Genomic DNA, 26694 nt, shown 5'->3' on the forward strand with positions numbered 1-26694 from the left:
GAACAAGATTTGATTACAATAATTCTTAAATTTCTATTGATCTTTATTGTAGAGTTATGAACATTTATTTTTATTGTGGTATCATGAAAACACACGTGTCTTTAGCGATCGTTTGATTAATCAAGATGATAGAAATTGGTTCAGCAAACTTTTAAATGATACTTTAAAGGAACAATTCGATTACGATATAACCGATCTTACAAAAGATAAAGTTTTATTTTATAGTGATTTTTGTGGTGTTTCTGGACAATACGAACGAATTACCAACTTTCGAAAGGTAATTATTAAAAGAAAGAAAGAAAGAAAAAGAAAAGAAATGGAAAAGAAAACGTACGCCTACAATATATTTTATAAATTTCTTATTATAGATAGAACACGTTCTTCTCGAATTTTTAGAAGATTATAACAACATAACAACTGCTCCAATGAGATTAGTATTATTTCAAGATGCTGTAGATCATATTTGTAGAATTATACGTATCCTTCGACAACCTCGAGGAAATGGACTTTTATTAGGAATGGGTGGATCAGGTATTAAGATAGAAATTACTAATATTAGGTTGGAAACTATGAAATGGGCGTTTTTGTTTAATTATTTATTTTCATTCAACGCCCGTTTCATAGTTTCCAATCTAATATATAAGTATTAAATTGGAAACCATGAAACGGGCGTTTTTGTTTAATTATTTATTATCATTCAACGCCCGTTTCATAGTTTCCAACCTTATACTTATAAAAATCAAAGATTACATGGATTTTATGATTATATCTTTATTATGCAGGTCGACAAAGCTTAACGAAGCTTTCTTGTCATATACGAGAATATAATTACTTTCAGATAGAACTCAGTAAAGCTTATTCAAATCATGATTGGCGTGATGATATCAAAAATATGATGTTAAAATCAGGTTTAGAAAATCAAATAATGGTTTTCTTATTTTCGGATACTCAAGTAATATCTTTATCGATCTAACGGAGAAAAAATAATATATCAATTTTACTTCATCATATTTCATGGGTTGCAGATAAAAGGCGACTTCATGTTAGAAGATTTAAACAATATATTAAACAATGGCGACGTACCAAATATATATAGTTCCGAGGAAATAGAAAAAATATTTCAAGCGATGCGTGGCCCGGTTCAAGAGGCTGGATTACAAATCAATAGAAGTAATCTCTTTTCGACGTATCTGAAAGTGATCAAAAACAATTTGCATACTATGATTACGATGAGGTATGTTCTTTTTTTTTTTTTTTTTTTTTCTAAAGTAAAAAAAATATCATTAAGCATCATCGAATAACTTTATCGTTCATTTTTAAAGACTTCGAAAGAAAGTATATTTTTTTGCTCAACAATCATTATATGAACATATAAGTTTCCTTCCTATAGATAGATAAAGTTGAATACGATATAATGTGACCTACAAGTATGAATGAGAAACGATACAAAAATTGAATAGAGATAGTTTGATTAGAACGCATATTGATTTTCTCGAGTATATGTTCACCCTCGAATTAGTTCGCTTTACTCTTTAATATATCTACGCATGTATTTGCGGAAGTATTTGCCTTGTAGTATACTCCTTTTATTTGTACGATTAGGTCGTTTTATAGCTTGACCATAGGACCAGAGAAATTTTTTACTTGTTATTACTCATCGTTCGTAATAACGAATACATTTATTATTCCCGATATTTTTTATTACTTGCAAAAAAGGAAAAAAGATGAAAATTTACATCACTTTTTATTTTTTGATTAATTAATTCTATCATGTTCATTTGACAACTTGTAGTCCCATCGGTGAGTTATTCCGGGCTCGCATTAGGCAATTTCCTGCTCTCGTGAATTGCTGTACGATCGATTGGTTCTTTCCGTGGCCGGATGCAGCTCTACAGGTTTGTATTGCTCCTTCCGTGTTATCCTAATATGAATCAAAATTATGATAGTTAATTCATACAAAATAAGTAAGATGTAACCCATGTTACCAAAAAGTATCAGGTATTATCTTGACGTAACAAAGTCTTAATAAATGAAAAGCATTGTGTTATCGTCCTTTTTATTGATGGATCCCTTTTAACGTCATAATAATCCTTACAAATTTATTTACCCAAAGTTAAATTGGTCTGACTAATTTTTATTAAAGTAAGTGTAAAAAATATTCCTATACAGATTATTGTCAACTAAAATTTGTTATAATTTTATTTAATAATGAATATTTACGAGATTGACGACATATATATATATTTTTTTTTTTTTTTTAATAGTCAGACATCTACAGAATAAATAATTAAAAAATGGTAGGAAATGTACAAATTGTTAGTAAGCTTAAATCGGATGATACGATTGCATCATATTTCATTAAAAAAAAAAAAAAAAAAAAAAAAAAAAAAAAACATTTTTTGATTAATGAGAAAAAGATTTCGAGTAATATAATCATTAATTTGATAAAAACATAAATACCATCAGGCTTAAAGTTATTATAAAATCAAAGGGAAAATCAACGAAAGATTTATTATCGAGGACATTAATTTTGTTAATTAATTTTTGTTGATATACTGTTGTAACGTAATTTCATCTCTTTGACATATCAAATGTCCTGGGGATTACTGGGAAGATTGGCACTTTATTTTACAACTTCATTTTGTTCAAAAAGTTCGTAAGATATTTTATGTGACACATGGAAGATTAAAAGTATACTTCCAAATAAAAGTAAAACCTAATGTCAAATGTATTGCAATAAATTCTTCTCTTTCTTTTATTTATCTTAAAAGTTACGAAAGATATATTAAATGAGTATATTGATTTTTGTTAAATTTCTTTGACAGTTTATCCGTTAAAATCAAAGTCAATTAATTGTTCTACATTTACGATTTATTATTATTTACGCTTAGAAAGAGTTCAAAAATATTTTCTTCCATTTCTTTTTCTTTTTTTTAAATCTATTCTACAGATGTCTAAGTATATGCGTAGATTTTAAATCTCATAAATATTCACAAATAAATAAAATTATAAAATTTTAATTGAAATTAATTATTGTACGAATATATCTATTGCAAATGCGTGATTCGAAATTTCGCAGAAGGTTTACAAACTTCAAGAATGAGTTAAACTTTCAACGAATATCGAGCAATTTTTTTTAAGTGTATAAATCTCGGTACGAAGAGAATACTAATTCGTACGTGATAAAAAGTTCGGTTCTGAATGATTTATGCCGGAATTTTTTTTAGGACTATATAAATTGCTCTTTAGACATGTAAAAAAAAAAAAAAAAAAAAAAGAAAAAAGAAAAAACGATCTTACGAACCGAAAGAAAAAGTGGCATAAAATGAATTTTCAGTAAGGCCGGTATTACTTACGCATATACATTATGAAAACTTTTTTATACTTCACTGGAAAGTCTTGTAAATAATCAAATTTTAATACATACACACAGACATACACAAACACATATACACTTAATGATGCTTTAAAACAATAGAAATATTTATACAATTCTTTCATGTTTATTAAAATGTTAATGAGAAAAGTTCGAAATAAAGATCGTCGCGTCGTTTTAATATTTCCATCTTAATAAATATTCGATAACTCTCTTTCACTTTAGGCTGTTGCAATGTATTTCCTTGCGGATATTAAAGATGAATCCATTAATGAAACTGTCCTAAAGTCAATTGTAAAGACTTGTCAATTTATGCATTCTAGCGTGATAAAAGCGAGTGATCGTTTTTTGATGGTAAGTTTTAAAAGTATAAAATAAAATCGTATCATACAAGGTGTGACATTTAAATAGGAACGCCTACAGTATATCTTATGTTATTTATTATTAAGGGAGATATGTCAGTAAGAAAAAATTAATCAGATCGATACATTTTTTTATCATTGTACTTTTTTTTTTTTTTTTTTTCTATTCAAAAGCAAAATTCAATTTATTTGTAAGAAATAAAAACCATCGTGTATCTGTTTTATAAGAAAATTAAAATATTCAAATGTTCCTATTAAAATGTTCGGCTCAATATTATCTCTCACTTGTTTTCAATTAAATAGATAAATCATTTTGTAAATCATGAAATATTTTGTCTCAGGAATTGAATCGACATAATTATGTAACGCCTACCTCTTATTTACAATTACTATCCGGTTACGGTGGTCTCTTATCTAAAAAGAAACAGGACCTACATTCTGGAATGACTCGCCTATCAACGGGTAAGCAATCAAAAGTAATTGCTTTTTTTTTTTTTTTTTTTTTTTTTTTTTCAATTTTATTATGTACCAACTACTTGTGAGTAATGGCAGGACACAAATAATACGTTGAAAAAAATTGTTTTGATCATATCAGAAGCGGATAATGATGCAACATTCGCTAAAGATAAACAACGTGGCGACGAACTATATGAGCGTAATTTAACTTTGAAAATATTTTATCATTTGTCTGATACATGAAATATATCATTTTAATTTTTTTTTTTTGTCCAAGGTATATCTTTAAAAAAATTCTCTTAGACAGGTATATATCTTTTAATCCGTTTGCAATATTTTTTATGACTATGCGAATTGTTTTCACGACAAAATATCTTGCTTAATTAACTTGCTAATGAAACATTACTAATTAAAGTGAAAATACGAAGTTATTCCGTGGCATGAATATACTCCCACGCTAACTTATTTATTTGGTAATTAAATTTGGGAATGAACGTAATAAATACTTATACATGGTTTATATACATTAAATGAATATATGTTCGATTAAAATATCGTATAGTTATATGTAAATAAAATTTTAATTGAGGATAAATTCTAAAATAATATTATATTTAATAATTTTGGGTTATGGTTGTTAAAAATATTGCTTAAAATTTATCGATAGACGTGTACACTTTTCTTACGACGAATCAATTTAAAACGGATCATCTTATGTTTAAAGATTTATGAACTTAATTAACCGCATCTCGAAAAGGGTCAAAGGTGAAAGACCGGTAACAATGATTAAATAATCCAGAAATTAAATATACCCCGTCTGATGGCTGCTGGAAACACGTTCTAAGTTTGTCCTATCGATTTCGGTTACGATGGAGACGGTAGAAATAGTTATACAAAATTTATTCGAATGAGCTATACGAATACAGACATATATATATACATAAAAAAATCTAAGATTTCAAATTATAATATTTAACGTTGTCTCATATACGAAAGACATAGATATGAATTACTAATTAAAGTCGTAAATAAATTAATTTATTAAAAGCTCGACACAGTTTGTTCCATTACATCTCGAAGTTTTCAAGTTTTATTTTAACTTTTTGAAAAAACTTGAGAAATAATTGTAAGACTTATCATAAATCTTAAACAAGTTAATACAGTTAAATTTTATTTAAAAATATTTCGTTGGAAAATTAGTGAATCTCGAATAACTTAGTACTCGAATTATGAAATAAGTTACAAAATGTAATCGAACAATGAAAAACAGAGAATCAATTTCTCGTTTATTCTCCCCTTTAAGGGATAAGCTCATATCAATTTGTATATATTAGCATAACGTTATTCTAAATAGACGTTACCTTCCTTTACGGATAGGCTTAAATAAGCTTATAAGCACGGAGGCAGAAGTAAAGGAGATGCAAGGTATTCTCAAGGCAATGAAACCTGATCTGGAACAAGCAACAATGGCAACTGCAAAGATGATAGTTCAAATCACAAAAGATACTGTGAGTATCCAATAATACAAATAATTATTCATTTATGTTTTCTCGCTTTTTTTTGTTTTTTTTTTTTCTTTCTGTCATTTCATCGTTTTATCTTCGATGAAATCTAATCTATATAATTGTCGTGTGAATTATGAAAGGCTTTATCGTAAAAAAAAAAAAGAAAAAAAAAAAAAAAAAAAAAGAAGAAAACACAAATTCTTTTAGGCTGAGGCTGAGCAAACAAGAGCAGAGGCGATGAAACAGGAGGAGGTTGCTACGAAATTAAAAAACGAGAATCAATTAATCAGAGATGAAGCTGAAACTGACTTAAGTACATGATTTTTAATGTGAAATCTATCTATATAGAATACATTACTATTGAAATATTTATCTGGAAACGGGTTAAGGACATTTTAATTGATTTTTATTCTGCATAGGTGAAGCCAAACCAATGCTTGATGCTGCTGAAGCAAGCTTAAAAGCATTGAACAAAGGTGATATTACTGAGGTGAAAGCTATGAAAAGACCACCAGTTGGAGTACTTCTCGTTATCGAAGCTATGTGTATCGTGAATAACGTGAAACCTAATAGGGTTAATTTTATACAATAATTAAATTTTAAATAATATGATAGAATTATAATTGATATATAATTCTTTTATAATTTTTTGATTATAGTTACCAGGTAAACAACCTGGTGAAAAGATATTAGATTATTGGACACCCGGTAGTCAAATGCTGGCAGATGCTGGACATTTTTTAAATATGATGGTAAATTTCAATAAAGAAAACATAACCGAAGAGATGATTAATAAACTGAAGCATTATATTGAGGATCCAAATTTTCAACCTTCAAAGGTATAATTTAATAAATATATATATATATATACATACATATATATATATATACATATGTACTTATACACACACGCACACACGTTAACGTTTTCTTTTTTTCTTTTTTGTTTTTCTATCACTTTTATATTGAATATCGATATAATGGTATATATATATATGCGTTAAATAATAATAGCTATTGTTTTAAAGATTCTTCAAGTTTCTAAAGCCTGTCATTCACTTTGTCTCTGGATACACGCTATGTACAACTATTACTTTGTGAATCTAAAAGTTAAGCCTAAAATGGAGACATTAGCAAAGGCCGAAGAAGTATTGGCAGAAACGGAGAAAGCTTTGGTTGCTGCTATGAATAGATTGCAGGAAGTAGAGAGAAGAGTACAAAACCTTAAAGATACCTTGCAAGATAAGGAAAATAAAAAAGCAGAATTAGAGAGGCAAAAGCAGCTTTGTGAGGAAAGAATGACGAGGGCAGTTAAACTTGTTAGTGGACTTGCGGAAGAACAAATACGATGGACGTTCACTCTTTCTGAAATGAAAACATCGTTAAAAAATGTCGTAGGAGATATTTTATTATCCTCTGGTATTTTATATTATTTTTTACTATTTTTTATTTTAACGTTATATATCATATCTGATATTACTGATGTTTGATTTGTAATTAAGATCTAACTTATAAATCTTATTCTCAATGTTTTACGATGATTAGGTGCGATAGCATATCTGACACCCTTTACCGATGTTTATCGGAAAACTCTTTTGACATCTTGGTATGAAGTTATAGGCGAGGGAGTACCTCATACACCGAACTGCACACCCATATCGACGTTAGGTGATCAAGTACTGATTAGAAGATGGCAATTGGACGGTTTACCAAGAGACCTTGTTTCTGTTGAAAACGCTGTATTGGTAGTGCATTCAGAACGATGGCCACTGTTTATCGATCCACAAGGACAAGCCAATAAATGGATTCGTAAAACGGTACGTTTTAATATTTTAATATTAACATTATATATTTTTAATTAATTTTAATGAAATTTTAATCGTCTAAATCGATATATTTTAACATAGAAATTAATTCTTTTTTAATTTATTTTACTATAATTATAGTACAAAGATGTTGGTTTATCTATTACAAAGATGATGAGCAAAGATATTTTACATGTACTTGAAAGTTGTATTCGCTTTGGTAAACCGTGCTTGATAGAAAACGTTGGTGTCGAATTTGAATCCGTTTTAGATCCTATTCTTATGCGATCATATTTCAAGCACGCTGGGCAAATAAGTATTAAAGTAGGTGATAACGTTGTTCCATATAATCCAGAGTTTCGTCTGTTTTTGACGACAAAATTACCAAATCCTCATTATATGCCGGAAATATTAGTAAAGGTGTTGTTGGTAAATTTTGCATTAACCGCTAGGTAAACATGTTTACTAATTATTCCATTTGAATCGATATTAAATTCATCAATTAATATTTAATTCGTTTATATGTATAACAGCGGTCTTCTCGATCAAATGATGAGTTTAGTGACGATACAAGAACGTCCAGATCTCGAACAAATTCGAAATTCTCTTATAATATCTAATGCGGAAATGAAGAAAGATTTGAAGGAGCTCGAAGATAGAATTCTATATAAGTTAACAACTTCCGAGGGTTCAACGGTTGACGATATTGATTTAATCCTGACTTTGGACGCTTCTAAAGCAAAGAGCGAAGAGATAAAGGTTATTTTCATTGCATTTAAGAGAGAAATTTTTTATATGTTCACTTTTGGAATGAATTAAACAAACAAAAAATCGTATTCATAATACAGACGAAAGTTAAAGCAGCGGAAGAAACTCAATTGGATATAGAATCTACGAGATCATTATATATTCCTGTTGCGGATAGAGCACAAATATTATTTTTTTGCCTTTATGATTTACAATATATAGATACGATGTATCAATATTCTTTAGAATGGTTTATCTCAATATTTAATAACAGTATACTTTCTGTCGAGAAAACTAGTTAGTAAACAATCTTATAGTAATAATTAATAGAGATTTATACGTTCAAATATTTATTATTCGTATTTGCAGGTAACCTTGATGAACGAATAGCTAACATTCTGAAACGTTTTACTTTCGACTTGTTTTGTAACGTTTGTCGAAGCCTATTCGAAAAACACAAATTACACTTTGCATTCCTTGTTTGTGCTCGCATTCGTGTTAATGCAAAATTGATAGATTCCGTCGAATGGAGACATTTCTTATCTGAAGTTATCCCTACTTTGGTAAAAATTGTGATATTTTTTTAAGGTCCATTTATAAACAACCGTGGGAGTTTCGTATTCGAATATTTATATACGATTAAAGACTGTCCAGGTATTATTGATACTTCAAAATTGATGCGAATAAAAATCAATAGTGTTACATAGACAAGATACGTTCATACATGTTTATTTGAATTCATGTTGCGGCCATGTCTCTCCATGGTCAAACCGGGAAACAAAAAAAATAACGTTGACTACTAAATAATATTAAAGGACGCCTAAGCTATGAATGATAAGAAACACGGTGCAGATAATGTATAATCTGTTACATATAAAATTATGATAATTCATTCAAATTTGATGAACCACCGTGACACGGAACGGCCACGGCACAGTTGTATATAAATGGATCTTTATCGTTTCATTATCATTTTATTTTTCTTTTATTGTCGCATTATATTTAAATCATTATCATCATACGAAATCAATCATTTATTTTTGTTCTTATGAAATATCAGTTATAAGTTAAATGATGGAATAACAGTTTTAAAGCAAAAATTTTCTTTCATCCAACTATTGCGATGCAAGTGAAAAATTTTTTTCCATTTGTCAGAATTTACCAAATCCAGATCCAAAATGGATATCTGCGCGATGCTGGAAAGAGATTCAGGCTTTAGAAATTCTTCCAAATTTCAAAGAATTTGTTATATCCTTTCAGCAATTATTGGTTCCATTCAAATATATATTTGATACTCAAGAAGCACATTTGTAAGAAAAGATACTTATATAAAACATTAGTTCGTTATATTGATGATTTGATAATATTTATTAAGTTGTCTTATGGTTAAAACAAAAAAAAAAAAAATAACTACATTTAAGTATGTTATATTATATTAAGAATTGCATTTCCTGAACCTTGGCAAACAAAACTGGATGATTTTGAAAAAATGTTAGTCCTGAAGTGTCTTCGTCCTGATAAAATTATCAATGCTATACAAATGTACTTGAGTAAATATTTGGGTAAAGAATTCGTGGAACCACAAACAACGGAAATCAGTGCACTTTACAAGGAATCAACTCCGATTACACCTTTGGTATTTGTGCTATCTACTGGTACAGATCCAGCTGTTCAGTTATACACATTTGCGGAAAAGCAAAAGATGGATAAAAGATTATTTTCCATATCCCTTGGACAAGGGCAAGGACCAAGAGCGGAAGCTATGTTAAAGCAGTCCGCAGAACTTGGATATTGGGTATTTTTTCAGGTAAAAAAGAAATCATATTTCATTGCATAAGTTGAGTAATCGATATTAATCAGACCTATTTATAATTTGTAAATGTAAAATATTCTAAAGTAAATGATATGAACATATTTTTATTTTTATATGTCTTTAGAATTGTCATTTAGCACCAAGCTGGATGCCGCATTTGGAAGCATTAGTTGAAATTTTAACAGAAAAGACGCATCGTGATTTTCGTTTATGGTTAACCTCCGCTCCGTCGCCAGATTTTCCTGTAAGCATTTTACAGAATGGTCACAAAATGACGATGGAACCTCCAAGAGGTGTAAAGGTAGAAATCGATAAATGGCAAATATTGTTATAAAGGATAATGTATTCATTGTATTCGTTTGTAATTTAGGCTAATTTGTTTCGAGCATATTTGACACAAGTCATCGAAATGAAAAATTTTCTTGAATCGGAGCATCCAAAAGTAGAACCGTTTAAATATCTTGTTTTTTCCTTATGCTTGTTTCATTCACTTTTATTGGAAAGACGTAAATTCGGTTCTCTTGGTTTCAACATACCATATGAATTTACAAGCGGAGATTTAGCTATTTGTTTGTCACAATTACATATGTTCCTCATGGAATATACGATTATACCATTTAAGGTATTTCTTTTCTTTTCTTTTCTTTTCTTTCTTTTTTTTTTTTACCAAATATTCAATTAGATTGATCAATAATAAATTTATTACATTTTTAATGAATCATTTAGGTTCTCATTTATACCGCTGGACACATCAATTATGGTGGACGAATAACGGACGATTGGGATCGTAGATGCGTTTTAACGATATTGGAGGATTATTATAAACTCGAAGTAGTTTCAAGCTATTTTCGTTTCGATGATAAAGGGATTTATTATCAAGTATATTTATATATTTTTATACGTCATATATATATATACATATATATTTATTCATTTTGTTATGAAGAATTTATAGTGAAAAAATTTTGAAGAAATGAAAAAGATCAGATATATATATATATATATATATATATATATATATTAAATGCAATGAGGAATTCGTATATATATTGAAAAACATTTTTGATATATTTATATATATAGTTACCGGCTGTCAGCACATTCAACGAATACATAGAATATATTACAACTCTTCCTCTCAATGACGATCCAATGCTTTTCGGAATGCATTCAAATGCAGATATAAGTTTTGCACAAGCTGAAGCATATATATGCCTCGAAACCCTATTTAATTTACAACCGAAAGAGATTAGTAGTATAGAAGTAAGCGTTGAAGATATCGCTACTCGTCAAGCGCAAGAAATGTTAAGCACGTTACCCGAGTCTTTTGATTTGATTGCTATACAAAAGAAGTATTGTTAAGAACATAAATGATAACTGTTAATTATATTTATTTAATTATTTATTCATAATAGAAAATTGTAATATTAGGTATCCTGTTCTATATCAAGAATCATTTAATACGGTATTACTGCAGGAAGCCAAACGATACAATGGATTATTAAAAGTGATAAGATCATCTTTAGATGATCTATTGAAAGCATTAAAGGGTTCAGTTGTAATGTCTGAAATTTTGGAAACAATGAATAAAAATATTTCCAATAACAAGATACCAATAATTTGGCAAGATAAAGGTTATCCTTCTTTGAAGCCACTTGGTACGTATGATTAATTTTCTCATTGAATTTATAACTAGTTTTTTTTTTTTTTCTTTTTTTTTTTTTAATCCGTATTATTTGAATTAGGAGCTTGGTTTCTTGATTTGAAAGAGCGCATCAAATTTATTAACGCATGGTACGACAATGGTATACCATCGGCTTTTTGGATTTCGGGATTTTATTTTCCACAAGCATTTTTAACAGCGACATTACAAAATTATGCGAGAAAATATGTTATTTCCATCGATACGATTGACTTTAATTTTGTGGTAACAAATAAAAACAATGCTATTCGTTATTAACAAAATTATTCTTTTAATTATTTTTATCTAATGAGAATAATGAAGTAAAAGTATAATTAATTGAAATGTTATTTTTAATATAAAAGGTATTATCTTCAAAGCCAATGCATAAACCAGAGGATGGTTGTGTAGTATACGGTTTATTCCTTGAGGGTTGCCGATGGGGAGGAACCTATTTAGAAGAATCACATCCAAAGGAATTGTATACCGGTAAATATAAAGCGTAATAGTTATACAGGATGTTTCAAAATAAGCATTCCTAATTTTCAAATGTGATAAATTTAATTAATAAAATAGTATCCTCCGTATCGAAATAATACGATATTAAAGAAATGAGAATTTTTCAATGTTTTATTCAATTTACTTAGCTGTAAATTGTAATATTATTGAATATTCGTTAAGAAATGAATGTCATTAAGACGTCGTTTCGTGGTTGTTTTAACGTCATATGATTGAACGATAAATTATTCGAAATATTTGCGAATGATTACGAAGATTATCAAAAGAAAGAATAATTCAAGCAATTAACTCTTTTGTTATTTCTCTCTCTTTCTCTCTCTCTCTCTCTCTCTCTCTCTCTCATCAATTGTTTTTATGTAACTCCAGATATGAAAATCAACTGAACGTACAGGTCAAGCATATTTTTTCGATCATGTTATCTCAATCCAACGATTTGGAAAAACGTTCATTGAAATTTATTTAAATTAAAGGAAAAAAAAAAAAAGAAAAAAAGAAAAAAAAACTTAAAATTACAAAAAAGTTTGTTAAATATATTAAATTTAAAAAGAATAATGACTAAAGAATAATGAATAAAAAGATAATCGAAAACACTCTTTTGAGCAGTATCACGAAAAAATGTTTAATTATATCTCTTTCATTATATTTGAAAAATATTTCGAAATATTTTTTATATCAATTTTAATTCATCTCATTGGATTTAAATAATTTTTTTAGAGATGTCTCCTATACTTTTACTCCCAGAAATAAATCATGAAGTGTTCGAGGATAAGATTTATATATGTCCCGTATATAAAACGATTGCACGAGCTGGTACTTTAAGTACGACGGGACATTCGACAAATTTTGTCTTAGCCATGGAAATACCAAGCAAAAATCCACAAGCACATTGGATAAAACGAGGCGTAGCAATGATATGTGCGTTAAATTATTAAAAACAAATTTTCTATGTAATTATGCATGTTTTTATTAATGATAATAAAAAAAAAAAAAAAAAAAAAAAAAAAAGAAAAAAAAAGAAAGAAAAAAAAAATATTTCAATATGAACTTTCATTTATGATAAACACGAATGATAAGTATTTTTCCTTTTTTTTTCTTTTTTCTTTTCTTTTTTTTTTTTGAATGTATTGTTAACAAATATAAAGCATTACCATTTTTTGATAATATAGAATTTGATAATTCCGTTATCGATAACGTAGAGTCCATTTTTTCTATTTACGTACGTCGATAAGATAAAATTAGACTTAAAATTATCAACCAAGGAAAGTTTAAACACATTACCGATCTCTTTAACCTTTTACGTATTATTATTTTTCATAATTCGTTGATTTTTATTAATGCAACTAACATCGATAAATATTATTTTAAAATATCATTTGAGCATAAATAAAATTTTCTTTTCTAACGTTATCTCATTATTGCAAAATATTATCAGATCTATTTCTATCTTATTAATATAAATCTATTTAAATGATTATATTATCATGAAAAATATTGGAAATCATTTTAATTATATAATTATCTTTAATTAAAGAAGAAGAAGAAAAAAGAAAAGGAAAAGAAAAGAAAAACAAAAAAAAAGAATCTAAAAGTGTTCTAGATTTGTCAATGATATTTCTATAAGATAATAATTTATTTTGAACGCTATGGATATACGTTTAATGTCAAGTAAATATAGCAACATAAAGGTATATGCGCGCGCTTGGCTAGAAGGAAACTCAGACGAATCGGCATAGAATACTTCGAAAACCGTCTTTACAGACGCGTAAGATAATCAAACAGTAGTGATATTAGATCTGACGGTTTAGAACTCGTATATAAGGAGTGATGTTATCTCGTTCAAAGAGTCATTCCATCGTCCGTTACTCAAAGAAGCAACAAAGTGCCTTTAATTACGAAAGAATTCATCTCTAGTTTCAAGAAAAATTTATTAAACTACAAGACCGAAATCATGGCCAAGGATAATCTCACTGCCATACTTTACGGCATCAATGACATTCGTCTGGTAAGTAAAAAAAAAAATTTAATATCGTATTTTGGATACAAATACTTTTTACAATATTTATTTTCATAGAAAATTTTTTCTTATTCATATCGCTTTTATATTTATTAATTAATTTATATGAATCTCGTTATGAAATAAAAGATATTATTATAATGTTGTTATTAAAAAGAAATATTAATACGTGTTAAAGTTTTGAAATATTTTTCGTAATAAGAATCTTGAAATTTTATCATCAAAATAATTTCTATTATATTTTATTGATTAAAATAATATTTAATGTGTTTAACATTATATGATCATCTCATTTCGAATTTATATAATGCGTATTTGTGATATTGATATTTTTTATTTATTTAACAATATATATTTATACGTTATCTCATAAAATATGCATAGTAACAATATTTCATTGGATATGATTTTGATAGAAATAAAAAAGTGAAGATCCGAAAATGAATCCATTAAAAAAAAAAAAAAAAAAAAAAAAAAAAATGGAAAAAGAAATCAAAGAAAAAAAAAACAAAGAAAAAAACAATTATATCTTCTTTCATAGTTCGAAAAAAATCACGAGTGAAAAAAAAGTATTTTTTTACATGTTTATTATAGCTGACGTAGAGTCGTAAAAATTTATTACTTAATTTTTATACATACAAGTTTCTTAATAAACATTCTTATTTAATGAGCTACAAAATATTTGCTTAGATATCAATAGATGAATATTCTCTATATATTATCTATTTGATAAATAAAAAAATATTTATATTACGTAATTGTATTTATTTAAAGTAGATGTTATAATCAAACGATAAAATATATATATCCATTTGTTGAATTTATCCCTGACCCTTGCGACACACACACACACACACACACACACACACACACTTACAGTCGATCGATAATTTCTATGACGTATGCAACTATCTCTATATTATCACTTCTTGAATATATCAATTGAATTAATATAAATAAACTCTCTGATATTGATTAAAAAAAATCAAATAAGGAATAAATTTTTTATTGTTTATTAACATGTAGATTATATTGAACTTGAATGTTTATCTTAGCGTATTGTTAAATAATAAAAATTTAATATTTTAGATGAAAATTTTTTCTCACGTATACATGATAAAACTAAATAAAAATACATTTAATAATAATAATAATAATAATAATAATAATAATAATAATAATAATAATAATAATAATGATAACAATAGAAATAATCTTCAATCGTGATATAATTTAAATACATTTACATGCATAAATGTGCTAACTATGTTTAATGACAAGCATTGCAAAAGAAGTAATGAATCTAGTGCATCGACAGCCTTGAAACTTGAATAGAGTACTTGACGCTGCAGTTAAATAAATTATTGAATGCCATGTACATATGATTCTTAGTCGAGCTAATTAAGAAGGTTTTATTATTCTACGTGTTTAATGATTTCAATGTTAAAACGGAGTAATTAACTTATGTAATATTTAAACAAATACTTATTATCAGAATGAAAACACTCATGTATGTGATAACAAATAAGCAAGAAATGGTTTCAAATCAAAAGCTCACTCAAGATTGCTATATATTTTATATATATATATATATCTATACTTTACATGGATATGTTATATAATATTTATAATAATAAAAAAAAATATATATATATATACATGTATCTATACACATAATATTTTATTCATAATAATTTGTAAATATTTTATTTATTTATTATAGGAACAAACACCTATTGAGGAACCAGAAGCCAATGGTTAGTAAAAATGAAAAATCATGATTAGTGATAATTGTAATTAAGTTTCAATTTTGTCTTCAATTGTCATTATTATTTTTAGAAGTGTTAATAGAAATGAGTTGTGTTGGAATTTGTGGATCGGACGTTCATTATCTTGAAAAGGGTAGAATAGGTGATTTTATTTTACGTAAACCAATGATTATCGGTCATGAATCATCTGGAGTAATTGCTAAACTTGGAAAAAATGTGACGAATTTGAAGGTAAAAATACTTTCATTGAACTATTGAATTAAATAAGATTATTATATAAAGTATTGTTTTATTTGTTTTAAAAATAGGTCGGTGATCGTGTAGCCATTGAACCTGGTGTGCCTTGTAGATTATGTAGTTTCTGTAAAAACGGCCGTTATAATTTATGTAAGGACATGGTATTTTGTGCTACTCCTCCTGTACACGGCAGTTTAAGACGCTTTTACAAACACGCAGCTGATTTTTGTTTCAAGTAAGTCTTTTGAAATATATTATTAATCTATACATGCATATATAATTAGATTAATTATTAAAAGGTAAAAGACAGTAACGAGATTTTTTTATTATTAAATATTAAGAGAAATACAAAATCTATTATTTTATATAAAAAGGAAATATTTAATTTATTTAACTGCGTATTTTGGTTGTGCATATAATATTGTTTCTTACTTTATATTATTTGCAATTTCATGATATGATAAAAAACAGATGGGTATAACATGTGTATTTCGCTTATATCTTAATTACGTATTAAAACATTATAGATAATGATTTCTCAAATAAAATATTGTTTTATACGAAAATATTTTGACAAATTAATATTATAAATTTGCATTATATTTCTGAGCTTGAACTAGATGATAAATTAGTATTTGATATATTTGGTAACGCAGTTCGAACTCTTTTAACATTTATTTTACAATTATTCACATTACTGGCAAATCTTAAGGAATTCAATGTTTCGTTATAACATTCATCTAAAGGAGATATATTAAGCAACATAAGGGTTTTTGAATTACCTCCTAAAGATGGCATCAATAAATGTGTCAATTTTGAATTTCTATATGGCACATGTTCTTGCTTCTTTAAAAGTGCAAGAATAACGTTACCAAGATTAGCTAACGATTTATTAATATTCTTTGTTTCTGCGGTTCTAGCTGCTTCTTCGCCCTTTAATCTTTCAGAACCTGCTAAGTCAACTAAATTAAGATTTCCTATACAGATTTCTTCTTTTGTTTTATGTTCACCAATTAGTCGTATACGTGCTACTGAATGAGATCTAGATGATCTAAAAAATTACATTTGCCTTTAATATTTTAAAGAAATTAATAACTTCTAATCCAAATAATATTAAACATACCGTTCATTTGAATTAGTAGCTGCAACAGCTCTATTACGCTGCGCGGTCAATAAACATTCCTGTAATTCTTCAGCATTATGTATTTCTTCAACTTTGAGATTGCTCACATAAAGATCATGACCTCTATTATCTCTCATACGTATTTCATGAATTTTATTACATTGCGAGTCAAGAAGATCAACTATATGTTCATTATAAATCTCCAAGAAACTTGCTTCTATTCGGTATTCCCATCCAAGAAGTTCCAATTCTTTCATCTCTTTAAATATGTGTCGGACCTATAAGTATTATGACAATAAATAGAAATTTATTAAGATAATTAACAAAGTTTAAATCAATCTTTAAAGAAAAAAAATTATGTCGAGTACGTATTGTTTACCGTTCTGGGTATCATGCCTTCTGTATCAAATCCAGGCTCTCCTTCCATTGTGTACGTTTTACCAGAACCAGTTTGACCATACGCAAATACACAAACATTATATCCTTCAAGAGCAGATTGAACTAGAAGAGATAATTCTTCAAAAATATCAGCCTGTGATGCATTATGTGGAAACACTTTGTCAAAGGAGAATTCTTGCCGTAAATTTCTTACTTTTCCACTGCAACTAGCCATATCTGAACCATCTGATTTTCCTATTTCTATAGTACATTCATCAACGAATTTTATAAAACATAATCTGTGAAAACATAATAAATATAATATATATTTCAATAATAATGAATTAATAATAAAGATTTCACGAATAATAAAGTAACTTACGATTTTGAAGATTCTTTTGGAGTTCGTGGACGTACACGACAAAATACTCTTATATTACCCTTCATTTCTTGTATAGTATTATGAAGGATTCTACGTTCTTTATCCATCTGATGGACAAGAGATTGTAATTCTTCTTTGTGAATAGTTAAATCTTTAATAAGATTTTCATCATGTTCCAATTTAGTTTTAACTCTTTCAGTTTCAATTGTTTGTTCTTGTAATTTTGCTTGTTGATCAGCAAATTGATCTTGGAGTTCTTTTAATTCTTTAGTTACATTCTTATATGCTTCTTCTGCCTTTGTCCAGCGTTTAACAAAGTCTTCCTTTTCATTCTGTATTTGCTTAAATTCATCCTTTGTCGTTTCAAGTTCTTCAGATAAAGCTGCTTTTAAAGTTTCACATTCCTGTAATTTTAATTTGTACGTATTCCCATTATCTCTTAAGTCATCTATCATTTTTTGCAATTCTGCATTTTTGCTTGATATTTCTTTATAATTTCCACGCAATTTGATTAATTCGCCATTAACAATTGCAAAACGACCTTTATAATCCCATTTATTGACAGTAGTAGTAGTAGTAGTAGTAGTAGCAGTAGTCTTATTGTTAGTATTATTTTCTGTAGGTCGATTTATACCATTTCTTGTTTTCAATGCAGTTTTCAATGTTTTTCTTGGTGTTATAACCTTAACTTTTGGTTTCTTTGTATTAGCATTTGTCACAATTGTTCCTGGCCTTTTCATGGCTTTGATTGCCTCATTAGATCTTGTAATTGCAGCAATATTTTTTGTACGTGTAGTTTGAGGTAAAGATTCATTTTCATTATTAGATTTTCCATCATTATTTAACAGATTCTTATCTTTCTTCGTATCATCTGTAAGTTTTGCACTGCTCACTGCACGTGATAAGCCAGTTTGAGTCTTTGTCATGTTTGGATTTTTTTTTTTTAAATCTATATCTATCAAGGTTGTAGCTTTTTTATAGAAATGGTTAGGTTTTGGTAATCGAGATTCCATCTGTTAAGTATTGTAGAAGAAAACAAAAAAAAGAAATATATATATATATATATATATATATATTAATTTCTAATTATAAAAATTACATGTCCGTTCGCACGTTCTTTCATACAAAAGTTATGTGCGCTTTTTTAAATTCATCACATAAATCATGCTTTAATAATAAATATAATGAAATATTACTAAATTTTATTAATTTATTATTAATATATTTCAAATGCATCACACAAAACTTCTATAAAGTTCTCTTTTAAAAGAGATCTAATGAATAGTCAAAAAAAAAAAAAAAAAAAAAAAAGAAGAAAAGACAAAAAAAAAGAAAAAGAATAAAACAATACAAAATAAGCAATGAATATTACGTTAAGTCTAATAAAGACTTTACGTTCTCTAATATTTCATACAAATGTACTCATTAAGAAATAATTCTATTACTATAAATAATAATATAAAGCAAACCTCGTCCTTTACAACAGTCCTTCGTTGTAAAACACTTTTTACAATTACTTTCAATTATATAAATCTATTAAACTTCCTCACAAATATACATTCCATTTGCTATTAAAGTATAAAATGTCTCAAATAACTGCTCTGAAACTACCAATATATATTGTATATCAAACTTTACAATGATAAACATGCAGACTATTCTATTATGTTATTTCTTCATACCTGAAGAACGACGGTTAGACACACGCTTCTTATTTGAATCTGTGCCTTATCACGTAACGACCAATAAGAATACATGTAAACGATATAAGTATAATCATTGATAATATGTAAAAGAGATATGATATTTCATTTGTTTTTGAGACGACAACCTTTCGAGACGACATCTATCGAGAAATTCAATAAGTTTTATGAAAACATCGTAACAAGTATTGTTACGTACAATAATAAATATTAATTATTATTTATTTTATTAATATTCAGATTAGTCAATAAAAAATTATTTTCTCGTTATTACCTTTTACAAGGATAAATAATGTAATAAAGTTTGTATGTAAATTGCGATCAATTATTTTTATACAAATGTGTCATAATTATGTGTATTAACAAATTCGGAATAATTACGAACGCGCGCAATGTTTAAAAATCATTATGAAAATTAATGAATGAACTAATAAAATATTAATGATAGTTATTTGAAATTTATTATTGACAGTTTAAGCCTTTAGATTCATTTATTACATTGTTTAATAATTTGTATGATAGAAAAATTTGAATATTCTTATAATATGTTTTAATTTATTATATTTTATAGATTGCCTGATCATATAACGTTAGAAGAAGGAGCTCTTATGGAGCCTTTATCGGTTGGTGTTCACGCTTGCAAACGTGCGGATGTAAGAATTGGTTCCAAAGTATTAATTTTAGGAGCTGGACCAATTGGTTTAGTAACATTATTAGTTGCTAAAGCTATGGGTGCTAGTAAAGTTATTATTACTGGTATGTTATTTGTCAGTAGCGAATTTTTATAAAAATTTTACTTTTTTTTTTGTTTTTTCTTTTTAATTTACTTTTAATTTTAATCCACTAAGACCTTCTCTATAAATCTTGTTTAAAATAAAATAAATATTATTTTTAGATATAAAGCAAGATAAATTAGATGTAGCTAAAAAACTTGGAGCTGATGAGACATATTTAATGGAACGTGAGGTTTCTGAAAATGAAAATGTAAAAAAAATTCATGAACTATTTGGTGATGATCCTGATAAGACAATTGATGCATCTGGTGCTCAGGCATCAATACGTTTAGCTATATTAGTGAGTATGATATTTATATTAAACAAAATTATTAAACAAAATCATACATTATAATAATTTCTTTCAGGTAACTAAATCAGGTGGTGTAATTGTTTTGGTTGGTTGTGGTCCTCCTGAAGTACAAGTTCCACTTATGAATGCATTAGTAAGAGAAGTTGACATTAGAGGTGTTTTTAGATATGCTAATGAGTAAGTATTATCTATTAGAAAAATAATGTTTTAGTTTAACTTTATAATTATACATTTACATATTATATACATATTATGTGTATACATATTAATGAAATTAATTTTCAGCTATGGTGATGCGTTAGAACTGTTGTCTTCCAAAAAAATAGATGTGAAACCACTTATAACTCACAACTACAAAATAGAGGATACTGTTGCAGCATTTGCGCAAACAAAATCAGAAAGTGGTGTAATTAAAGTTATGATCCACTGCAAATAAGGAAATAATAGCTTAATTCAAAATTAAGCTAAAGTAAAATATACAAAAAAAAAAAAAAAAAAAAAAAAAAAAAAAAAAAAAAAAAAAAAAAAAATAGAATATATGTTTTCATTTACATATTTTTACATGAAAAAATTACAGACTTGTAGTCTTAAAACTGAAGACAGATTTTATCTGATATGTATAATAATATTACAAATTTAAAGTATATATTTTATAAATAACTGCAAATATAGTTGTTGATTGATGATAAATTATAGAAATTGCGACTTATAAAAAAATGTTTTTATATTTTTGACAATATACATTTGTTTGTACAAATATATGTTTTAAAATTTAATCTAAAATTATAACTTATAATATTACAAACGTGACAAACTCTTAATACATAAAAATCAGAAATTGAATATACTTATTGAAAATCAACACAAAAATATATATATTATTAAATTTTGATAATATATATATATATATATATCTATATATCTATATATGTTATTGTAGTTCAAAATACGTATATATGATCTACAAAATGAGAACTGTGTTTCAGTTTTTATGTCTTTTATTGTAAATTAATACTGTAGTTGAAATGAAAAAATTATATTATTGGTTAAATTAAAATAAAAATGGGTTGTTATATTTTATTGGCTTATTGATTTTTATGTAATCCATATGTGTATAATTATAACAATTTAAATAACAAAATTTTGTAACAAATTTTCTTAAAAATTTAGAAATTATTTATTCTTTTTATTTTAGATTGTAATTTCATAAAATTGTGTAAAACAACTGTTCTTTTTCTCGCGAATAATATCAAAGAGAAAAATTAGAGCTCAATATTTTTTTAGTAAAGTATCGATAATTTTTCGATATTATTTCATTAATCGAATTGCATTTGGCGCCATTGTTGATTTACGATGTCACTTCGAAATATCGTTCGAAAAACAGGTATTAATGCTTATGGATGTTTTCCTCAATATTTCGGCGTAATAAATGCAGTTAAGTATATTTTTTCTATTTTTATCGAAAAACTACATTATTATATTATATTTTAAATATTAATTATATGAAGATTATTAACTTTATTATTCTTTATAAAATAATAAGGTTATATTGTAATAAAGTAATAAAATGTTTTGAACTATATTTACATTGAATATTATTATATTAATTTTATTCAGTTGTTAGGCATGACTACGATGGCCTGTTCTAACTTTCCAAAGTCTCTCAATGAATTTGGATATGATTTTGATGCAGGTATGCTCAATGCTCATTCTTATATACCTATATATATATATATATATATGTATGTACATATATATATATATATATGCATATATATTTTTGTTTTGTATAATATATGTATTGCTTGTTCTATATAATACATAAAACATATATAAATGTTTGAAAGATATCAATTTGACATTAAACATTTTTATTTTAATAATAGATGGAAGATTAAAGAAATTAAATACAGAAACAGGTTTATTGATTAATGAAGGTTTTGAGTTTAATGTAAGCGAAAATCCACAATACAACCAAAAACGTTATGAAGCATTAGGTGAAGTAAGTTGTATTGATTTAATGATGCTTATATATTAATAATCATTATATATATATATATATATATATATATATATATATATATATATCATTACTTTACAACGTATATAATGCTTAAATTACAGGTTATTAATGAATATGTATATAATTTGTTGGAAAAAGAAGGTTTAAATAGATTGCCATTACCAAAACAAAGTTCTGTTACAATAGACAAAAGGTCTTTTATATTTGCATCAAATGATGCTTTAGAAAATGAAAAAATATTAATTTTGATTCATGGTAGTGGTGTTGTCAGAGCTGGACAATGGGCTAGACGTTTAATTATAAATGATAGCCTTTTTACTGGAACTCAAATACCATATATTAGAAAAGCTAAAGATTTGGGTTATGGATTGTTTGTATTGAATACCAATGATAACATCAGAATAATTAAAGGGAAACCAAATAAAATTAAGGTTTCTATTAAAGTTTATTTTAATAAAGTTATGTATTTTATATGAGTAATATATTTTATAAGGAATATAAAAAATTTATGAACAGGGTAGTGGAGATCCACATGAACATTTGAAAACAGTATGGAATGACTATATTGGACCATCAAATTCCAAATATGTTGCTGTAGTAGCACACAGCTACGGTGGAGAGTGCATAGTTAAATTTGCAAGTTATTTGATATTATTATTCTATTATTTATATTTATAATTAAAATAATATTTATTAATTCAATGATTATTATTTTCTATTTATAGGCAATGGATCATGTTGAGGAATTTAAAAGAAAAGTTTTTGCAGTTGGGTTAACAGATTCTGTACATATTGTACCATCTAAAGGATTTGAACATGTAGTGAAGGTACGTTATCAACATTATCAAATTGATAATCTATTATTGCGATAATATAACGACTGAGACTGAATCAATAGAAGAAAATGGATGTAGAGAGATGATTTGACCATCTGCGGCTTGCCGATCGACAAAAGCTCCGCGTGGTTCTCTTTATTAGCGTTCTACGTTACCGAGTGGTACTTCAGCTTCTCTTTTCACTCGGTATGTGGTATATTTACTCATGGAGTTTACAATTGAATATTGTCTGTTGAGAAGAGCGGAAACATACTTAATCGATTTTATAGAAAAAATTCAAGCGTATATAAAAAATATTTATAAAAATTTATTCTTAAATAGAAATTAAGATAAAACGTTCATTAAAATGGTAAATTAATTTTGCCAGATGATAGTACATTCATTCATATGAATGACATTTATTCAGCCATCGATTTGTAGATTTTGCAATGATAGTGAGACGCACAGTATGACTTCTTGTATTAGCTCTATAGAGTCCATAGCCTTTAAGTGGTATTGAATTGTACTTATATGCTCGGTCGGTGGTCGTACTTCGAAATCTATTTGATATCCTATTTTTTTTTTTTTTGTATTTCGACTATGACGAAAAAAAAAAAAATAAAGGGCCCGATCATCTGTTATAAATGTACATATGTACATACGAACAACTCTTTGATCTACTATTGCCTAGAATGATCATAGAATGAAACGTATAAATATTAATGTTTAATATTTTATACATTTAAATCGATTTAAAAGTACATTTTAAACCGATTGATAGGAACAAGTTAAAAAAAACCTAAAAAAAAAAAAAAAAAAAAAAAAAAAAAAAAATAAACAAGGCAAATTATAATGGCATACGTTACTTCATATTTCTAATTTAAAAAAAAAAAAAAAAAAAAAAAAAAATCTTTAACACCTGTTTATTTTGCAACTCGTTCCATTGCAAAATCAGTCCCATTTTACAGTGTGCATAGCAAACTGGTAAGAGAATGGTAGAGCGACCATCGCATTATCAGAGACGTCAAATAATCAATTAGAGTGCCGGTGCAAACAGAAGTACCAACCGTGGTTTGTACCAATGCGTTCTCTCTCTCTCTCTCTCTCTCTCTCTCTCTCTTTTTCTATCCACAACTTCGGTACTTCGAGCAAATATAATCGACGACATTTCCCCCGAGGATGCGGTCTAACTCGATTCAACTTAACTTAGGCTCAACTTGGTTCGATTAGTTGCTGGGATTCGAGGACTTCGCGAAGCGCAGGTAAAGAGAATCGATGGCACGTTCTCGTGCTTACTACGACGATCGTTTTACTTAAAAGGAACGTAGAATGTCCTTTATTACGGTAATAATCACGATGGTTATTTGCACGATGTTAATCAAACAAGTAAGCATATCGATATATATATACGTTTATCAGGTGTACGGATAATGTGATAGCTTCATGTTCGAGTGATCGACTATGTTTACGTAACGCTAGCCGCTTTTGAGTAAACAGCAAATGGAATTGATTTGGTCGGACGACAATCGAGGATAGTTCCCTAAAGCGATCCTCGTCTGGATGAGCCGCATATATTCGATTTCATGTTGCGGTTTCCTTCTCGATAGCACGTGCCATAGTTTCTTGCGAGTAAGGATATACCAACGAAGTAAGAAGAACGTATTATCGTATTTTCGTTACGGAAACGTCATCTTCTAGTTTCGTTTTTGCGGTTGCAGATGGTCAGAAATCGAATGTTTCTTTGGAAGCCTTAAAAAACGAAAGTGCGTTGTAACTTCCGACGATATTCTATATCCTTTTTTATGATCGAGTAATGTTAGGTAGGATTTTATTTCTTCTTCTTCTCCTTTTTTTTTTTTTTCTTTTTTCTTTTTTTCTTCTATTTTTTTATATTTTCGTTTTTGTTTTCTCTTTCTTAAAATTTTATTTCGTTTCTTTGTAATTATAGATATCCAAAAACTGGGTATGTTCGGATAAGCCTTTGGATACATCAGTGCTTTGTCCGAGTGGAGATATAGAGCGAGTTTCTGCTGGTAAGATTTTTTTTCTTTTCTTTTTCTTTTAAATTTATTTTTGACAAAAGAACGACATTAATACATATACCGATAATACTTTCGATTTATATAGGTCATACCGTTCATGAGATGTCATCATCTTCGTGCATCGATTCTCTCTTTCGTTTTATAGAAGATCGTTATAGAAATATACATGATATTACAAAGGCTTGAAAAAAGAGGACTTATTTTTTAGAGGCATAGTTATAAATTGTATTATTATTTATTATACTACGTCATTATTCTATTTTATTTTAATTAATATAGAATTAACAAATTTTGTATTTTATGGATTAAAAATATCGACAATTATATACTATATATATAATATATATGTATATATATTCATCCTAATTAATCTTAATCCTTTTTAGATCTTCAAGTAAAATCCAATGTTCATCGAAAATAGTTAGCTAGTAATCTAGATTAACTTTGCACAGATGCTCCTGATTATGTGGTAAGGTTACTTGGTTGATCTAATCTCTCGTAAGAGCAGCCCGTTTTCCAGAGACAAAAAGCAGAGCATCACGCGTCTCGGCTAATTGCATTACAGTAATTATATTATGTCTCTTAGTTCTCCTACTACACAATAAAGGCGCTTAATGCTACGTGGATATGATCATAGTCGTTTCTGATTACAAGTTTCAGTTTCATGGATATAAATCGTTTAATTTCAAATTTCTTTCATTTATTAATTTATTTCTTTTTTAATAAAGCCAATATATATTCTTTTTATTTTCGATGACTTTGTCTTAATACGAGTATATATTTATCGCAAAGTAAATAATTATAGATAAAACGTTTACATTATTATCCTCTTCGTATTATTATTTATATATATATATA

The 26694-nt window shown here is 27.2% G+C and overlaps 5 protein-coding genes across 11 annotated transcripts in view; 4 read left to right on the forward strand and 1 right to left on the reverse strand.

The window, feature by feature from the left end:
- LOC124947522 (dynein axonemal heavy chain 1-like) overlaps positions 1-8703 on the forward strand; it is a 38492-nt gene extending 29789 nt beyond the window's left edge. The window contains exons 32-48 of the mRNA XM_047489796.1: positions 53-277; positions 369-531; positions 783-952; positions 1026-1234; positions 1793-1895; positions 3602-3730; positions 4080-4200; positions 4334-4393; positions 5572-5702; positions 5907-6012; positions 6119-6273; positions 6359-6538; positions 6728-7118; positions 7245-7516; positions 7646-7956; positions 8038-8263; positions 8621-8703. Of these exons, the coding sequence (XP_047345752.1) occupies positions 53-277; positions 369-531; positions 783-952; positions 1026-1234; positions 1793-1895; positions 3602-3730; positions 4080-4200; positions 4334-4393; positions 5572-5702; positions 5907-6012; positions 6119-6273; positions 6359-6538; positions 6728-7118; positions 7245-7516; positions 7646-7956; positions 8038-8263; positions 8621-8641 (2973 nt within the window). The 3' untranslated portion in view covers positions 8642-8703. The remainder of the gene's footprint in view (positions 1-52; positions 278-368; positions 532-782; positions 953-1025; positions 1235-1792; positions 1896-3601; positions 3731-4079; positions 4201-4333; positions 4394-5571; positions 5703-5906; positions 6013-6118; positions 6274-6358; positions 6539-6727; positions 7119-7244; positions 7517-7645; positions 7957-8037; positions 8264-8620) is intronic.
- Positions 8656-13196, forward strand: LOC124947630 (dynein axonemal heavy chain 1-like). Of its 3 annotated transcripts, XM_047490048.1 has the most exons (10): positions 8656-8814; positions 9512-10058; positions 10189-10365; positions 10435-10686; positions 10791-10943; positions 11148-11416; positions 11496-11722; positions 11810-11991; positions 12111-12234; positions 12979-13196. In XM_047490048.1, exons 2-10 carry the CDS (start codon positions 9741-9743, stop codon positions 13194-13196), a joined length of 1920 nt encoding a protein of 639 aa, XP_047346004.1. In that variant the 5' UTR covers positions 8656-8814; positions 9512-9740. The 3 variants fall into 3 exon arrangements, 2 of the variants coding, with proteins under 2 accessions (XP_047346004.1, XP_047346005.1); XM_047490049.1 differs by lacking the exon at positions 11148-11416 and having other exon boundaries at positions 11542-11722; XR_007100459.1 differs by lacking the exon at positions 11810-11991 and having other exon boundaries at positions 8707-8814; positions 12979-13076.
- An 804-nt stretch (positions 13197-14000) lies between these two features.
- Positions 14001-21640, forward strand: LOC124947749 (sorbitol dehydrogenase-like). The gene is made up of 8 exons (XM_047490329.1): positions 14001-14266; positions 16002-16035; positions 16118-16278; positions 16356-16519; positions 20442-20626; positions 20766-20944; positions 21012-21133; positions 21242-21640. Exons 1-8 carry the CDS (start codon positions 14213-14215, stop codon positions 21390-21392), a joined length of 1050 nt encoding a protein of 349 aa, XP_047346285.1. The 5' UTR covers positions 14001-14212; the 3' UTR covers positions 21393-21640.
- LOC124947748 (protein claret segregational-like) lies at positions 16674-19932 on the reverse strand. Of its 2 annotated transcripts, none has more exons than XM_047490327.1 (5): positions 19850-19932; positions 18168-19180; positions 17787-18084; positions 17408-17685; positions 16674-17335 (listed from the first exon to the last, which is right to left on the reverse strand). In XM_047490327.1, exons 1-5 carry the CDS (start codon positions 19922-19924, stop codon positions 16882-16884), a joined length of 2118 nt encoding a protein of 705 aa, XP_047346283.1. In that variant the 5' UTR covers positions 19925-19932; the 3' UTR covers positions 16674-16881. The 2 variants fall into 2 exon arrangements, with proteins under 2 accessions (XP_047346283.1, XP_047346284.1); XM_047490328.1 differs by lacking the exon at positions 19850-19932 and adding an exon at positions 19637-19793 and having other exon boundaries at positions 16675-17335.
- Positions 21641-22224: 584 nt separating the features above from the next.
- Positions 22225-26169, forward strand: LOC124947881 (FAM172 family protein homolog CG10038). 4 transcript variants are annotated; one of them, XR_007100535.1, is made up of 10 exons: positions 22225-22390; positions 22574-22649; positions 22843-22958; positions 23081-23410; positions 23496-23615; positions 23705-23806; positions 23878-25138; positions 25214-25614; positions 25743-25827; positions 25922-25974. XR_007100535.1 is itself a non-coding variant. In XM_047490622.1 (8 exons), the coding sequence occupies exons 1-8, from the start codon at positions 22310-22312 to the stop codon at positions 26020-26022; spliced, it is 1005 nt and encodes a 334-aa protein (XP_047346578.1). In that variant the 5' UTR covers positions 22230-22309; the 3' UTR covers positions 26023-26169. The 4 variants fall into 4 exon arrangements, 2 of the variants coding, with proteins under 2 accessions (XP_047346578.1, XP_047346577.1); XR_007100536.1 differs by having other exon boundaries at positions 23878-25056; XM_047490622.1 differs by lacking the exons at positions 23878-25138; positions 25214-25614 and having other exon boundaries at positions 22230-22391; positions 22581-22649; positions 25922-26169.
- The last annotated feature ends 525 nt before the right edge of the window (positions 26170-26694 follow it).

This window comes from Vespa velutina, chromosome 3 (genome assembly GCF_912470025.1).
Source record: "Vespa velutina chromosome 3, iVesVel2.1, whole genome shotgun sequence".
Classification (NCBI taxonomy): Eukaryota; Metazoa; Arthropoda; class Insecta; order Hymenoptera; family Vespidae; genus Vespa; species Vespa velutina.

What these genes read in the sequence shown, in the direction of transcription:
- LOC124947881 (XM_047490621.1), top strand. Translation starts at nt 22,310, where the DNA reads ATGTCACTTCGAAATATCGTTCGAAAAACAGGTATTAATGCTTATGGA. An exon ending in ATTTCGGCGTAATAAATGCA is followed by an intron (nt 22,391 to 22,573) that starts GTTAAGTATATT and finishes AATTTTATTCAG; the next exon opens with TTGTTAGGCATGACTACGAT. An exon ending in GATTTGAACATGTAGTGAAG is followed by an intron (nt 23,807 to 25,742) that starts GTACGTTATCAA and finishes TTGTAATTATAG; the next exon opens with ATATCCAAAAACTGGGTATG.
- LOC124947748 (XM_047490327.1), bottom strand. Translation starts at nt 19,924, where the DNA reads ATGTATTCTTATTGGTCGTTACGTGATAAGGCACAGATTCAAATAAGA. An exon ending in GTCTAACCGTCGTTCTTCAG is followed by an intron (nt 19,181 to 19,849) that starts GTATGAAGAAAT and finishes AATACTTAACAG; the next exon opens with ATGGAATCTCGATTACCAAA. An exon ending in AAGGCATGATACCCAGAACG is followed by an intron (nt 17,686 to 17,786) that starts GTAAACAATACG and finishes TAATACTTATAG; the next exon opens with GTCCGACACATATTTAAAGA.
- LOC124947630 (XM_047490048.1), top strand. Translation starts at nt 9,741, where the DNA reads ATGTTAGTCCTGAAGTGTCTTCGTCCTGATAAAATTATCAATGCTATA. An exon ending in GATATTGGGTATTTTTTCAG is followed by an intron (nt 10,059 to 10,188) that starts GTAAAAAAGAAA and finishes ATATGTCTTTAG; the next exon opens with AATTGTCATTTAGCACCAAG. An exon ending in TCCTTCTTTGAAGCCACTTG is followed by an intron (nt 11,723 to 11,809) that starts GTACGTATGATT and finishes TATTTGAATTAG; the next exon opens with GAGCTTGGTTTCTTGATTTG.
- LOC124947749 (XM_047490329.1), top strand. Translation starts at nt 14,213, where the DNA reads ATGGCCAAGGATAATCTCACTGCCATACTTTACGGCATCAATGACATT. An exon ending in GCATCAATGACATTCGTCTG is followed by an intron (nt 14,267 to 16,001) that starts GTAAGTAAAAAA and finishes TATTTATTATAG; the next exon opens with GAACAAACACCTATTGAGGA. An exon ending in TAGTAAAGTTATTATTACTG is followed by an intron (nt 20,627 to 20,765) that starts GTATGTTATTTG and finishes TATTATTTTTAG; the next exon opens with ATATAAAGCAAGATAAATTA.